This window comes from Heterodontus francisci, chromosome 3, assembly GCF_036365525.1.
Source record: "Heterodontus francisci isolate sHetFra1 chromosome 3, sHetFra1.hap1, whole genome shotgun sequence".
NCBI lineage: Eukaryota > Metazoa > Chordata > Chondrichthyes > Heterodontiformes > Heterodontidae > Heterodontus > Heterodontus francisci.
This window is the reverse complement of record NC_090373.1, coordinates 136,611,240-136,628,463: the sequence shown is the minus strand read 5'-3', so window position 1 is coordinate 136,628,463 and position 17,224 is coordinate 136,611,240. Positions and strand designations below refer to the sequence as shown.

The 17,224-nt window shown below is 42.6% G+C and overlaps 1 protein-coding gene across 5 annotated transcripts in view; it reads left to right on the top strand.

Moving 5' to 3' along the window:
• myb (v-myb avian myeloblastosis viral oncogene homolog) overlaps positions 1–12,765 on the top strand; it is a 32,314-nt gene extending 19,549 nt beyond the window's left edge. For 4 of the 5 annotated variants that reach the window (XM_068026227.1, XM_068026211.1, XM_068026236.1 and 1 more), the window contains 6 exons: positions 479–618; positions 1,163–1,277; positions 1,377–1,496; positions 4,199–4,306; positions 8,119–8,235; positions 11,429–12,765. In XM_068026227.1, the coding sequence (XP_067882328.1) occupies positions 479–618; positions 1,163–1,277; positions 1,377–1,496; positions 4,199–4,306; positions 8,119–8,235; positions 11,429–11,542 (714 nt within the window). In that variant the 3' untranslated portion in view covers positions 11,543–12,765. Of the gene's footprint in view, positions 1–478; positions 619–1,162; positions 1,278–1,376; positions 1,497–4,198; positions 4,307–8,118; positions 8,236–11,019; positions 11,100–11,428 lie in introns of all 5 variants that reach the window. The other variant, XM_068026221.1, reaches the window with a different exon arrangement.
• Positions 12,766–17,224: the final 4,459 nt, after the last annotated feature.

The window sequence follows — 17,224 nt, the reverse complement described above, 5'->3', positions numbered from 1 at the left end:
CTCCATGGACCTTCATTGGAACTTGGTGTATGGTGAGAGCAGGTGTATTGGCTGACCCGTGGGCTGATGTGGGGAGCAGCTTGGGGTCTGGGCTGAGATCATGGCTGTATCTATGACGATTTAGAAACAATTTTTTTTTTATTTTTTAACTAGGTCCCCTTTGCAAATTAGACAACTTCCTAATACTCACCCCAGAAAATTGTAACGGTGAGCAGTAGAGGTTCCAGTGAACAATGCCAGTGAACAATATCAAAACTTCTGAAAGTTGCATTATTGTTACTGGAAACAGAACTTTTTTCTCTTAGGTGTTATTTTGTGTTGCGTGATTGCATCTACCAGTAATTTTAATTGTTTCAGATGCACAAATGAGAATCATTTCTGTTAGAGGTTCACTTTTACCGTGGTCTGTATAGATGGTGCTTTACACTTTGGTTTTTGGTTGCATTCAGTTCAATGTAATGGCTCTTCTTCCTTTCAGTTTTTAAATACATCTGCAAATGACCACCTAGAAGTGGAATCTCCTGCATTAACTTCTACTCCAGTGTGCAATCAAAAGGTTATTGTAACAACTCCACTACATCGTGACCAAACCCCTAAGCCTCAAAAGGAAAATGATGCGTCAGTATACTTCTTGCTAATTTTTGTTTGCTTTTTTCAACACATTAATTAATGGAGCAAACCACATGTAGAAGGATTTACCTTATTTGTGATAGTTTCGGCGATTTTTGGTAGAATATGGCAGTCATTTGTTGAGGAAATTGTCTTTAGTCACATCAAAAGACACTGATATAACTTATATTTGTCCTCCCTAATATCATGGAGGCAAACAGTTTGGGCAGTGGGTTTCCTTTATTGTACATTGCAACTGTGGCTTCCCACTAGACAACCGTATAGTCTTATTGCATCAATAGGAGCTGTAGAATGACAGGTAGACATTTATGCAGAGTTTGCATGTGAAGTAAGTGTCAGTTCATGCTGCTTTTGTGCACCTTACAGGAGTCACATCAAAATCAGCATTTACAGAGGGCTAGGATCAGCAGGTCTGTGTATTCAATTCAACAGAGAATGGCATAGATGCAGGGGAGTTTAAAAGGGATGAGTTAACACACTGTACTGTATTTTTAAAAAGAAAGTAGTAATTTACCTGTTCTTATTTAATCAGTTTCAGAACTCCAAATATCAGACGATCAATATTAGAAGGCTCACCTAGAACACCCACACCATTTAAAAGTGCACTTGCTGCCCAAGAGATCAAATATGGACCCTTGAAGATGCTGGTAAGGATATCTAGCTAATGGTTCATCACTGTATAACTATTAATTTGAAACTGATGTATAGAAAGATTTTGCTAATGTCTCATTTCCTCACATTGTTAGACACCATCTCATCTTGCAGAAGAGGCTCAAGATGTAATTAAACAAGAAGCCAATGAAACAACAATTATAAATAGTCTTCATGAAAATGGGCAACCTCTTTTAAAGAAAATTAAGCAAGAAGTAAGTTATTTCCTTTTTCTATAACAGATCTCATCCACATGCAGCGAATCTTGTGTGGTCAGCAGATAGCCTACAGGGCAAGATTTAGGAAATTACATTTTATTGGGACAGAACATATGCTAAAGATTAAAAGCATTATCTCATATTTGCACTGTCTTTCTTTCCCTAACCCTCCTATCCTTAGCTCATTGGAGGCAGGAATATAAACCTGGAAATTACTATATGCATTGCTATTATACAAACACTTAACATGTTCCTATCAAGTTTCTGATTGCTGTTTTAATGGAAGCCTTAATCTGTTTATTTTAAATGGGTTAACAACTCCATTAAAATAGTGGGGAGAGAAATAAGCATGTTAAGCATTTGTACGATAACATCGTTCACAATAATTTCCAGGTTGTTTTTATTCTTCAATTACAGCACACATGTTTATACCTGTGTGGTTAATAGGATGACATTGATGTATTTCTACACCAATATATTTAGGAACATAGGAGCAGGAGTAGGCCATTCAGCCCATTGAGCCTGCCCCGCCATTCATTATGATTATGACTGATCATCCACTTCAATGCCTTTTTCCCACACTATCCCCATATCCCCTTATGTCATTTGTATTTAGAAATCTGTCAATTTCTGCTTTAAACATACTCAATGACTGAGCTTCCACAGCCATTGGGGATAGAGAATTCCAAAGACTTTTTGAAAAGTAGCTTTGAGACTCCTAATCATGAAAGTTTTTGAATTCTCACAAAATTTATCAATCAAAGCCTACAGCAAGTAATTTTTGATGTCTTTAACCAAGTTATTTTTAGTTCTTTTTTCCCTTGGCCATCTAGACAAAATTCAGGAATGGTGCTCGAAATGTTTTTGAATATTGATTTAGTGCCAACCTTTGCTTTCTGCCAACAAAAGTAGATTTCCCTGTGTAACATAGCTCTCTTGGCTGCTTTTAGTACAAGTATTAGGATTGACCCAATGGAGTATTTTGTCTGTGTGTCAAGAAGACTGTAGGCTGAATTTTACGAGTGCATCGCAGTCCACAGTGGCGCACGCTGATGGCGGCGTGCATCCCACACGGATGCACCGTCCCTGAGCCCAGGCGATATTATGCGCGGGGGCTAATTTAAATAGAGGGAGCGGAGCGGCTGCACCCGATGACGTAGAGGGGACAGCCACCGCATCCCCAGCAACGGTATCTGGCGCCACTGCGCAGGCGCCGGCACCATTTTTAAAGGGCTCTAACCTTTAGAAGGAATTTTAATTTTTTTTAAAGGTACAGAATGTTTTATTTCTTATTAACAAATAAAAATGATATGGGGGCCCCTTCCCCAACACCCCAAATGGTCATTTCATTGCCCGATATTGAATAAAATTGTCTTTTTCCCTACCCGAACGTCCCCCCCAACCTTCTAACTTTTGCCCTTCACTTCTTCCCACCATCCCCACAGCCAAGAAACATTGTTTCTCCCGTTCCTCTACCCTTCCTCTCCTGAAAAGTTTATTCCTCCCCCCTCCGCACCAGGTTGTCGCGGTGCGAGCGATGTGAGTGGCGGCCGTAAAATTGGTGTGGGTGGCCGCTGCCAGCAGGTAAGTTAATTTACATCTATTTAAGGTTAATTTAAATATTCAGATGAAGGGCCTGCCGCCAGGGGGGGCCACACAATGGCTCCCCACCACCGGTGTTATGTGACGGGCCCTCCCGACGTCGCGGGTCGAGGCAGGCCTCTCCCTGCAGAATTTTACTGGGTCCCCCACCGCGACCCGCAGTGTCAAGGGGCTGGTAAAATTCAGCCCTTTCATTCAGAGAATGAGGATCATTGAGCTAGGTTTTAAGAGCATAAGGAGCTCAAAAAATCGGGCCGCATGCCAAAGAGCCGCCACAATCTCGAGCACGGTGGCTCATTTAAAAAGCTGGGGCGGCCTGCCTCAAAATTTGGTGGAGTGGGTGGACTGTCCATCCCCAGCAATAGCATCAGCTGCCTGTGCGCAAGTGCTGGTGCCATTTTATAACCTGCCGGCATTTTAAAATTTTTAAAGAAATATCCCCCCAAAATTAAATAAGTATATTCCTTCTGCTCCTTTCCCACCCCCCCATAACAATTACAATAAAATATTTGCCCTTTCCCGCCAAAACTCTTACATGTGACCTTCCCCCCTCCTCACCCAAACTGCACAAAGTTCAAGGTTCAACCCTTCCCACCATCCCCTACACCCGTTATGTGTATTTGACTCCTTCTCCACCAACCACCCCCCCCCCGCCTCCGCACTGATAAACTTACCTCCTGCCACCAGTGTCACGTCTCGTTTCCCCAGATGGGGATCTGAAGGTGCAGGTGCACTGGCCGCTGCACCCCTCAAGATCGCAGGTAAGTGTATTTAAATGTATTAATTTTATTGATTTGAATATATTAATTATGGTCCCATCGCTCAGTGGCAGGGTGGTGGGGCCAGGCGCTGCCACAGAGCCTCGCTGCCGCCGGAAGAATCGGGCCGGGCCCTGTCGGCGTCGAGGTTCTGTGATGGGCCTCATCTGGAGCCATCTTCAGGCACCCCCCCCCCCCCCCGCCACAGATCATGACATCGAGGTCTTCTTAAAATGCAGTCCATTATATCCTGATAATTGTGTACTTTTTCTTTGTAATTCAAGATTTTTTTCTGACATTCCTAGTAGTGTAGTCCAGTAATTTATGCATTAATTTCAGGTGGAGTCTCCTGATAAGAAAATGAGAAAATTCCTTTCATTGGCACCGTGGGAAAGGGAACACTTGAATACTCAGCTTTTCTCGCAGAGTCCCTTGGAAGAAGTACCTGTATGTATGCTAAACCTTTCTACACTTGTGCTCTATTTCAACCATTGCAGCTAATAGGATAGCAGTTCATGTTCAATTACAGTGCATTGTCAACTGTTTTGAAAGTAAAGTGAGGAAAAATGGGCAGTATCAGTTTTACCTTCTCGTGTTGTTGGAAATAATCCCAAAACTCCCTGTGTAAACTGTGAAGGCATCATTTTTGATTCCTCGGGGGAAGGCTGTGATTTTTTATGGGACTGACACCAACAGCTCTCATTGACTAGCCTGTAGCATTCCTATTTTCACTCATGCTTCTTAATTGCAGATTAAAATTTTGTGAGCCTGAATACTTGAAGAGTGTTTTTAGCGCTGTTTCATCCTTGGTGAACAAATCATCTGAGCTCTGCAAACTGATTGTGGCCTGCTGCCTCACAAGGATACCCCTACTGTGAACACATCCCTACCCAGACCGAAAAGTGCTAGCTGGGTTGGCTTCTGGACTGCCCAATCATGCACTAGCAAGCTGCAGCAGGGAGCCCATTTGGCGCCTGTAGCCCCCTGGCTGTTTGGTTAGGAGGCCCAGCCCTCAAAAAGGGCAGGACACCCAGCAACACCATCAGTCAGTCAGCCAGCCGACCAGCTGCCATGCTCCACCTGATAGTTAGAATCTGCCTGAAAAGTTCTTCTCCAATACATGGACTCGATGGGCTGAATGGCCTCCTTCTGTGCTGTAAATGACTCTATGACTCTAAATACAGGATTTAAGGAGTGATTTTTTTTTTCTTATATAAATCCTGCAAATGCACACACATGGCTCTGTGTGCACCACATTTCAACAGGGAATTATACTGAAACCGCAAAGGGTTCCACTCCCTTAACATGCAGCTGGTGTACAATCATGCACAGAGCATCATGAAGGTGAACGCCTGCTATCATTGCAGCAGCCACGATGCTTTCATCCCACGCTAGTCAGCCATTCCTGCCGTATTCAAGCCACCACTACAAACCAGAGGCTGGCTGCTTGGTGATGTTACCCATACTACATATGGCTTATAACTCAACTCTGCCACTCGGACAGTACACGTACAATGAGAGCCATGCTGCCACCAGGAAAGTTGTAGAGCAAAACATCACTGTTCTAAAACAATGATTCTGCTTTCTGGACCACTCGGGGGCAACTGTACAATTTGTGGTGGCCTGTTGCATTTTACACAACCTGGCTCTCAGTCCTTGCCACTGGGCCTTTAGAGGCCATATCAGGAGGAAGAGGGACGAGGCATTCGAGGCCTCATTGCTCTGTGAGCAGCGAATCAGACTCCTGTTTCCCAGTTATAATCCCTTATCCTAATGACCACTGCTCCACAATTCCCCACCCATCAATCCCTCTGCTAGGGACCTTCATAGTGTCCTCTTGATCAAAATCCTGAATTAAACAACACCACAAAAAACAATTCCATAACAATTTTATCGAATAACGCTTCCAATAATACGTACAAAGCTGCACCCTTGTAAATGTCCTTAGTGCCTGTCTTGTGAGTACCTTTGCCTTGCCTGGTGCTCCTATACAGTGCCATCCCAGTGGCTTCAGGATAGCTGGTTGGAGGCTGCTGACTTTCAATCAGGGAGACTGCAGATGGTTTTGCAGTGCATGAGCAGTTCTGGGCTTTGAGGCCCAGCTTTGGACTGCCCCAACTCATCATGGGCAGCAGCAGTCTGGGCTGGCTGGCTGGCTGGCTGACCTGCAACAGAAGGGGCACTTCTGTGTGGCGGCGATGGGAGCACAAATGTTGTCCTCCTGAGAGAGGACAGTAGGTTTGCTGTACCATGGAGCCACTGCCATTCCCCCAGGACAGCACATCAGCATTCCTAGTAATCTGCTGATGCACAGTTTGTAGGACTGCTGTGAGACCCTGCATACCCCTTTGAGCACTGGTATCTACAGCTGTGATGGCAGCAATCTGAACCTGCATAGCACCAAGCGTGGACCTCATGACCTCAGTCTGTGCTTCCACTGCAGCACTCAGACGTTGTGTGGCTTCTATCTGTGCTAAAATGGAAGCTGAGATATTGACCATCAGACACTCCACCAGGGCTGCCATTGTTGTCATGGAGTTGGCCACCATTTCCACATTGGAAGGGATGGGCTCCAAGCTCTGCGCGAAGCCCTGTGCCAAGTTTGAGCTGAACTCCTCTATGCTCCTTGATAATGATAGCAGGCTCTGTGGCAGGCCTGCCAATGTGCCAAGCATCTCTGTGTGCATTCCCATCAGCGTTCTCCTGTGCACTGCCCCATCAATGTCCTCATCTGAGTCCTCTATGGCAGAACTCATCTGTGACTTGGCCCTTCATAAAGATGGCACACATGCTCTCCTTTCCTCCTGACCTGGCTGCAGCCCACTTCAAAACAGTACCAAGGAATATTTTACATCCAGCTGAGAGGACAGATGGGAACTCAGTTTAACATCTGATCTGAAAGACAGCACCTTCAACAGTGCAGCACTAACTTTTGATCTTAAGTCCTGAAGCAGGATTTGAACTCACAACCTTCTGACTCAGAGGTAAGAGTGTTAGCAACTGTCACAGTTGACACACCTAACCACTCCAGCTCAGAACTTCGTAGTGCTTTCTCTGGCCTGTTGCTCCATTATTCCATATGGGAACATAGGAGCACAAGTAGGCCATTGAGCTTGTCGAGGCTGCTCCGCCATTCAATTAGATCATGGCTGATCATCTACCTCAACGCTATTTCTCTGAAACACTTTTGAAGACAGTTCCACCAGTTGCTGCAGCCTGAGTGCACCTTCCCTTTATGAAGTACAGGCTGTCTTTAAGAAATACTGGCTAGCTGTGACTCATGCCAGCCACATCGCATTGGGCCTGCTGCTGAGCATGTTGTACTGGGATGCATGCCACAATCATTGAGATGAGCAGGCAACACAAAGTTTGTGTGCTGTCTGCATCACCTCGACCAGGCACAGGTAATATCACATCGCGATCCCTGCATATGCTAATGGGCCTAATTGAACTTTTAGCCCTAAATATTTTTTAATTGCCTAATTGAATATAAGGCAAACACATATTGCTCCTTTAAAGCTCCTAATATTTCCCTCTCCAAAAGAACTTTCAGTATTTTGGATAGTTTTTGATTTGTTCAGCTGTTCACTGTTAATTAAGCAGCTATTCTTTGTGACAGGTTTTGCTGTAGGAAGAGCACATTGTGCATTGTTGTAGAGTGTTAGATGCAGAGTCCCATTTTCCCACTCTGCGGAGCTCCCAATCTCTTCTGATTGGTGTCATCTCTTCATGGAGTAAGTGAACATTATCATCAGCATGCTATTCCCCTCCTGGCAGCAGCCAAGAGCAGCTTAAAATCCAACTTTCCATCTTGGCCACAGAAAGTGTTGAGGTTGAAAAGAACTTCAAGGGCAATAGAAGAGGTTGTTTGTCCTCATAGTAGGATAAGTGACCTTTAAAAGGAGTCATTTTGTGGTGTGGTGTGACTTTTACTTAAAACACACAGCAAGTACTGAGGAGATGTGTTGTTGATGCACTGATCCATGTTTGCATGATGATTTATTGATACTGGTATGCTTTTGTTTTAAGTTCCCAACTGAATATTAGGCATTTTGCTAGAGAGGAAAGGAAGATCAAAATCACCCTGGATAACTTTCATTAACCTCATTAACCTGGAAGCAGGTTAGCTGGCAACAATCGCAGCAGTTGATAACACATTCCTAAGGAAGATGGTAAAGGGGAAAGGGAAGAAAATGACCTTTTTAAGAATACACTGCAGTATAAATGGAAATTGATTTTGATCATATTCTTTATTCTAGATGCAAAATCTCCTGACGAGTTCTGTATTAATGATGCCTGTATCAGAGAAAACTGATGATATTCTTAACAAAGCATTTGCGGTGCAAATGAGCAAGCAAATGGGCAGTCCTTTACCGGTATGTATAAAATGTTATGCAGAAAAGGTTAAGCTACATAACTGAGCTTTGTATACCTATGGCATGTGATTTGTTAGCATTCTGGTTGTGTATAATACTGAGCGCATTAAATGTGAAATTCAACTTCGGCGAAGGCACCAAGCTGGTGCTATTGGATTGTCTACCCATTATACACCTTGGCAGACTTTTCTTTCAATTGAAATCAGTGGACAGGGTGTACAACAAGTAGCTGATCCACTAGTACCCATTTTGTTACTCTACAGAAGTTGACTTTCACCACATCATCTTTTAATTATGCAGTTTAATTGTATTTACTCAATTCTTAAGAGGATATGAAGGGAAATAAAATTTATAATTTATCTATGAACGTCTCGATATAAGCACAAAGTATAATTTTTATATTGGATATTCTTGCGTAAGTTTGCAAAGTTTCAGTTTACTTTAAAACATCGTTATGAATCAAAAATGCACATTGCATAAGTACTGTAAAGCTTGCATTTAAAATCAGTGTTCAGAACCTAAAACGTGTTTGCATTTACATATCTGGGGGCGTTCATTCTTTGCTCACAGTGTTAGGTCTAGCTTCTTATTCTTACAGTAAACAAAATGTTTTCAATTTTTGCAGTTTAACGACTTAAGATTTTACAAATAACTGGTGTTAAACCAGGAGGGTGGTGCCCACTCTTTGAATTTGTTGCATTGAATCATTATTTTCCGTTCCATTTGTTTGTCATGTTTTGTAAAACAAAATGCAGAGTTACAAATGCAAGTATCGAATGTTCATTTTGTTCATTTTTGCTGCTTATGTGATTACTGAAGTAAGCAATTGAACTGCTAAGGAACACCAGATTTTCTCTGCAGGTACTAATTAACAGTATCAAACTTTGCAGTTAAGGAATTACATGGTACTGTGTCAGGCTCCCTTATGCTGCCACAATGAATCTAAATGCTTAAAATATTCCATCATTTTCCATTGTTAGAATGCTAAAATGTGAGAACTTTGTGCTGTGAATTTTCATTCATTGGAGCCTGAAATGAGACTAAACTATATTTAATGGATCACAAATCTAATTTTACCTGGACTGGATTCAAACCCAAGTCCCAGAGATTTTTTTTATAAACACTTCCAACCCACTATACAAAACCTGTTCTGTGTAGACGTGCAAGGGGTGATTTTATGTAAGTGTGCTACCACTGGGGAGTTTTGCACATCTTGGGCCGGATTTTATTCTCACCCCAACGGCGGGATTGGTGGGGGGGGCGGTGCCGGGGAATCGGGGCAGAATTGCCTGCCATGGAACCCGATGCCGGGAATGCCAGTTTCAATTCTCCTAGGGGTGGGATAGGCCAACGACGACCTTCCTGCCCAGCCCGCCACTGCTGGGATCTTACTTGAGGGGGGGCGTGGGTGTGCCTCTACCACACGGGGAGGACATCTTGGAAAACAAGGTGCCCTCCCTGCGAACTTGGGTGGGGTGGGGGAGGTTTCCTTCTTCGTGGGCAATTTGTGACCCATGGAGGACTCCCACCAGGAACAACTGTCACTCCATGGACCCAACGCCCCGGACCCAACGCCCATCCCCCTTGCAGGGACCTTCCGCACTGACCCTGGTGACCCCACCTCACCTACCTCTTCTCTGAGGTTCTGGTACTGGGCTTGGACTCAAGGCCTCTGCAGTACCGGCAGTGGCCACTGCTCCCTGTGATTGGCCAGCAGCTCTTGGGGATGGGATCCCAGTCCCTATTAGTCTTTGAAGGACGGAGATCCTGCTTCCTTAAACTTTGACAGCAAAATACTAGAGGATCGTTCTGGGGGGCTGAAAAAATGCAGCGGAAGGGGTCGCCCCACCTTTTTGGCCTGGTGCCAGGAGCCCCGCCTCCTGCACAAAATCCAGCCCCTTATGACCTTAGCTTTAATGGATAGAAAATCATGAATATATCTGCGGTTTCCCAATATGCACTGCCAGCAGGCTCTGTACTATCAGGCAGCATTTAGAAAATTGGCTCAGTTTTTTTTAGGCTTTCATTAACTCCAAAGTTCCAAAAACATATGCATGTAATACTTTGGCCACCGAAACTGATAAAAGGTTTGCATACATAAAACAAAATCTTAATTATATCATAGGGCTTTATCTGAAGAGGTAGAAATAGCCTCCAACTCCACAGTACTTGGACCTGTAAGATTATTTATTTTCTTACTGATTCGAATTTCTACTCCTATTTTCTTAGCATGTTATATGCTATTGATTGCTTTAATAAAATGTTTATATTAAAGATGTAATTCTGAAAATGGTCAATTAGCCTCTGGGGGTGAAATTGGTCTACACCAGTAGCATAAAATGGGATGGTAGTGAATCAGCATTGAAAAGAAACTTGGGCCTGGTATAAAATGGGTTGCTGGTTTGCTATCAACCCATTTTGCACTACTGGCATTAACTAATTTTTTCCCCACTGTGTGAACAGAAAAGCATTGTCAGAATATTCAACTAAAATAATACTTGGGTTTTAAGTGAATACAACTCAATCTTATCCAGTCCATACATGAATTTCAGTTTGACTTAACATAGGGGCAAGAAAAAAGCACGGTAGATGGCACAAATTTATATATAAATTTATAGAGTTTTTACAGGGAAATTAAAACAAAGAATTAATTTCATCATTTAAGTCCCAATAGTGTTCCAAATTGTCTGAGATGGGGAAAGGATGATGATAGTGTAATTATTGTGTACATTCTGTACTTGAATGTGAAATACTGGCAGCTGGACTCGTGTAATATATTTTCAGGTATCCCAGCTGGATTTGAGAAGTCCCTGGACCTGGAACCCTGGTTAGCTGAAACTCTGTTCCAGCACTCCATACAGCCAGTAAGAGATTCATAATAGGAACAATTAGATACTTAATTGTTCTTTTTATTTAAATACCTTTATATTTCTCCTTCCTTTTCGTTAAATGTAAATTGTTTTTGTGAAAAAATGAAGTACTTTGAAGTGATAGTATTTACCACAATATACCTTCTTACAGAATTAGACATGGAAAATTTATGAAAAATCTAGGTAACTACAGTGGGACAAATCTAACTTTTCCCTGTATCTGCTAATAGGCTATAGTGGAGTCTTGAACAACAGGTTTTAGGCAGAGGATTTAATTGTTCACTTTTCAAAATGAAATGTAACGTCTGTGTCTTTTCTTGCAGTTTGCTAATACCTGGGAGGCTGTGGCTTGTGGGAAAACTGAAGATCAACTTATTGTAACTGAACAAGCACGCAAATACATGAACACCTATTCTACCAGAACATTAGTCATGTAATCTTTTCCAACTAAGCATTAAGAAGTTTTGAAACACATATTGTTGTGTCATGAACAACATTTCTTCTCATGAAGTTTCCATTGATGGATGTAGAGCAATGTTGTATTACAATAATTCAGAATGGCACAAAATTCATTCTTCACTAAGCACATTTCAGTTGAGTTTGTCAGACTAGAGGGGTTGCATTTTACCAGCCAAAAAGACAAGTATCACACTTACCTACATTACAAGATGCTTGAAATTACAAAAATGACTCCTTGTATTTAAAAAAGGGTTGAATAAATATTTTCAGTTGTGGGAAACAGACTGGAACATATCAGTATTTCTTTTGTATTGGGTGACGGAAAAGCAATTAGTCTTTGGAAGTACTTCAAGACTGATGTAATTTAAACATGTAAGTTAATAAATTAAATGAAATGCACTGTTGAAAAAATAGAGGAATAGCATTACTACAAACCAAATTAGATGAAAAAAATCAAGCTTTCGAAGATATAAAATTGACAAGGTTTGAAGTATTTTTTTGTTTGATTTTTTGGGCCTGGTTTTGAGCCATATATATTATATATACATACATGCATACATATATATATAATATATATGTGCATGTGTGTTTTTGTGTGTAGCTTGGATAATACTGATACTGTATGTAAAAAAAAAAAGTTTTATGTATGAAAAATGTATATTTTATCCAGTAAGTTAATTTTGTAAATGCCAAATGGATAATGTGTTGTGCTGCTAAAGACTTTAGCATGTAGACATGCTGCATGAAATGGGCAGTAGAGTTATCAGAGAAAATGGTGTTAGATGATCAACAATGCACTGGTAGCTAGTATTTTTTTAAACCTAGCATTTACAAATACAAACCTTTGGGAAGCAAAATGTTTTGTCTTGTGACAAAATGAATATGATGCACCTTTTGTACTTTGGGAGAACACTGATACATTCACTAATTTTTTTTACTTTAGTCCCATTCATTTCATATTTAATTCAAGGCACTCTGGCCCAGATATATTTTCAATTCATTGAACAACACGTGCAAGAAGTCTTGGCTTCATTCTACTGCCATATCAAATGCCTCTGGTATACATGTACTAAACACTTGATTTTAAAACAAAAATAGGTGATTTTCAAAATGTACTACCTTAGTATCACCTTGGTGCAAATCAACTGCACCAACATTTTGATTACAATTATATGTCCACTGCCATGTACAGAAAATAAAAGTGTGATTTTCTACTTAAAAAGAATTGTATTTCATTTTATTTTGGAAAGAATTTTTTACTTTTGTTAATGTTGCAAAAACTATAATTATATTGCTTTTATATGAATGTGCCACCACTTGGATTAGGACTTTTATTATTCTGCAGACTCCTTTTTTTTTGTATACCATTGGGAACAATCTAGTATCAGCATGACTTTGATTTTCCAATGCTTATTTTCAAGGTAATTTTCCATAATTTTGGTTTAATGTTGCAAATAACATCTGTAACGTAATTACAAAAGAATGATAGTGAAACGTTTAGATATAGAGAATATTGCATAAGTGTTGATATATTTCATGAGACATTTTAAAAAAAAGTTTTATGTATGAAAAATGTATATTTTATCCAGTAAGTTAATTTTGTAAATGCCAAATGGATAATGTGTTGTGCTGCTAAAGACTTTAGCATGTAGACATGCTGCATGAAATGGGCAGTAGAGTTATCAGAGAAAATGGTGTTAGATGATCAACAATGCACTGGTAGCTAGTATTTTTTTAAACCTAGCATTTACCAATACAAACTTTTGGGAAGCAAAATGTTTTGTCTTGTGACAAAATGAATATGATGCAACTTTTGTACTTTGGGAGAACACTGATACATTCACTAATTTTTTTACTTTAGTCCCATTCATTTCATACTTAATTCAAGGCACTCTGGCCCGGATATATTTTCAATTCATTCAACCAATAAGGGTCAACAAATTGAGTTTAAGGCCTAGAAAATTATTTGCTCCCAAATCCCTAATTGACAGAGTATGACAAGCGGTGTTTCCCAGGGATTATGTACTGGTGCCTTTTCGCCATATATATTAATGATTTGAATGAAGAAATAGTGTTGTATTTCCAAGTTTGCAGATGACATGAAGTTAGGAGACACAGTAAGTTGTGTGGATGGTGCAAAAAGTTGAAAAGGGATCTAGCCAAAGTGAGTGAGCAAAGCTATGGCACAAAGGTGATCACTCTAGGGAAGTGTGAAGTTATCCACTCTTGATTTGACAAATACACATATTTTCTTAATGGTGAGAGGTTAAGAGCTGTGGAGGAGCAAAGGGATACAGGTGTTCATATACATAAATCATTAAAAGCTAATGCACAAGTACGAAAGTAATCGAAAAGGCAGCAGCCCAGATTATATTTTAGGACCCAGAAGAGTAGTCCTCCAATTTGCATATTAGAAGCTATTGACACCCAGTGTTGGCCCATTTCAAAATGTCACCGGCTGCATCATTGGGGTTAAGGGCAGTACGGCTACTTGCCTTATTTTGAGGCAGTTTCCACCCTGAAAACAGCAAGTAAAACAAAATAAAATAGACAGCATTAAATCAACTACTTTGGTTCTGATCATGTAGCTATACATCACATCCATAAATCAGCCTGTACAAACCTGAGTGCTGTTAAAGTACCTTTCTTCCCATTCTTCTGAGCTAGCTTCATGTCTGGTTGTTCTTTTACCAGTGGAGTGGTGGGGAAGCCACACAATTTGATTTCTTGTTATATATAAATGACTGATAAAGAGTCACAACAGCACAGAAGGAGTCCATTCGGCCCATCGAGTTCATGCCGGCTGCAGAGCAATCCAATCAGTCCCATTCTCCAGCTCTATCCCCATAGCCCTGTAAGTTTATTTCCCTCAAGCGCCCACTCAATTTCCTTTTGAAATCATTCATCGTCTCCGCTTCCAAAACCCTCGTAGGCAGCAAGTTCGTTACCACTCACTATGTAAAAAAAAATTCTTCCTCACATCTCCCCTGCATTTCTTGCCCCAAACCTTCAATCTGTATCCCCTAGACCTTCTATCATCAGCTAATTCTTTTCTCTTTTGGGCCTCCTTATCTCGAGAGACAATGGATACGCGCCTGGAGGTGGTCAGTGGTTTGTGAAGCAGCGCCTGGAGTGGCTATAAAGGCCAATTCTAGAGTGACAGGCTCTTCCACAGGTGCTGCAGAGAAATTAGTTTGTCGGGGCTGTTGCACAGTTGGCTCTCCCCTTGCGCCTCTCTTTTTTTCCTGCCACCTACTAAGTCTCTTCGACTCGCCACATTTTAGCCCTGTCTTTATGGCTGCCTGCCAGCTCTGGCGAACGCTGGCAACTGACTCCCACGACTTCTGATCAATGTCACAGGATTTCATGTCGCGTTTGCAGACATCTTTAAAGCGGAGACATGGACGGCCGGTGCGCCTGATACCAGTGGCGAGCTCGCTGTACAATGTGTCTTTGGGGATCCTGCCATCTTCCATGCGGCTCACATGGCCAAGCCATCTCAAGCGCCGCTGACTCAGTATTGTGTACAAGCTGGGGATGTTGGCCGTCTCGAGGACTTCTGTGTTGGAGATACGGTCCTGCCACCTGATGCCAAGTATGCTCCGGAGGCAGCGAAGATGGAATGAATTGAGACGTCGCTCTTGGCTGACATACGTTGTCCAGGCCTCGCTGCCATAGAGCAAGGTACTGAGGACACAGGCCTGATACACTCGGACTTTCGTGTTCCGTATCAGTGGGCCATTTTCCCACACTCTTGGCCAGTCTGAACATAGCAGTGGAAGCCTTTCCCATGCGCTTGTTGATTTCTGCATCTAGAGATGGGTTACTGGTGATAGTTGAGCCTAGGTAGGTGAACTCTTGAACCACTTACAGAGCGTGGTCGCCAATATTGATGGATGGAGCATTTCTGACGTCCTGCCCCATGATGTTCGTTTTCTTGAGGCTGATGGTTAGGCCAAATTCATTGCAGGCAGCCGCAAACCTGTCGATGAGACTCTGCAGGTACTCTTCAGTGTGAGATGTTAAAGCAGCATCGTCAGCAAAGAGGAGTTCCCTGATGAGGACTTTCCGTACTTTGGACTTCGCTCTTAGACGGACAAGGTTGAACAACCTGCCCCCTGATCTTGTGTGGAGGAAGATTCCTTCTTCAGAGGACTTGACCGCATGTGAAAGCAGCAGGGAGAAGAAAATCCCAAAAGGTGTGGGTGCGAGAACACAGCCCTGTTTCTCGCCACTCAGGATAGGAAAGGGCTCTGATGAGGAGCCACCATGTTGAATTGTGCCTTTCATATTGTCATGGAATGAGGTGATGATACTTAGTAGCTTTGGTGGGCATCCGATCTTTTCTAGTAGTCTGAAGAGACCACGTCTGCTGACGAGGTCAAAGGCTTTGGTGAGATCAATGAAAGCAATGTAGAGGGGCATCTGTTGTTCACGGCATTTCGCCTGTATCCGACGAAGGGAGAACAGCATGTCAACGGTCGATCTCTCTGCACGAAAGTCACACTGTGCCTCAGGGTAGACGCGCACGGACAGCTTCTGGAGCCTGTTCAGAGCGACTCGAGCAAAGACTTTCCCCACTATGCTGAGCAGGGAGATTCCACAGTAGTTGTTGCAGTCACCGCGGTCACCTTTGTTTTTATGGAGGGTGATGATATTGGCATCGCGCATGTCCTGGGGTACTGCTCCCTCGTCCCAGCACAGGCATAGCAGTTCATGTAGTGCTGAGAGTATAGCAGGCTTGGCACTCTTGATTATTTCAGGGGTAATGCTGTCCTTCCCAAAGGCTTTTCCGCTGGCTAGAGAATCAATGGCATCACTGAGTTCCGATTTGGTTGGCTGTATGTCCAGCTCAGCTAATGAGAATAGCTTTTCTTTGCCTACCCTATCCAACCCTGTCGGAATCTTGTACATCTCTGTCAAAGCTCCCCTCAATCTTCTTTGCTTCAAGGAGAACAACCCAGATTCTCCAACCCAACCTTGTAGCTAAAATTCCCTCATCCCTGGATCCATTCTGGTAAATCATCTCTGCACCCTCTCAAGGGCTTTCCCATCCTTCTTACAGTGGTGACCAGAACTGGACGCAGTTCTAGTGGCCAAACCAGAGCTTTATAAAGGGTCAAATTAATTTTTTTATTCGTTCATGGGATGAGGCCAGCATTTATTGCCCATCCCTAATTGCCCTTGAGAAGGTGGTGGTGAGTTGCCTTCTTGAACTGCTGAAATCCATGTGGGGTAGGTACAGCAACAGTGCTGTTAGGAAGGGAGTTCCAGGATTTTGACCCAGCGACAGTGAAGGAACGGCGATATAGTTCCAAGTCAGGATGGTGTGTGGCTCGGAGGGGAACTTGCAGTTGGTGCTGTTCCCATGCATCTGCTGCCCTTGTCCTTCCAGGTGGTAGAGGTCGTGGATTTGGAAGGTGCTGTCTAAGGAGCCTTGGTGTGTTGCTGCAGTGCATCTTGTAGATGTTACACACTGCTGCCACTATGCGTCAATGGTGGAGGGAGTGAATGTTTGTGGATGGGATGCCTATCAAGCGGGCTGCTTTGTCCTGGGTGGTGTCGAGCTTCTTGAGTGTTGTTGGAGCTGCACCCATCCAGGCAAGTGGAGAATATTCCATCACACTCCTGACTTGTGCCTTGTAGATGGTGGACAGACT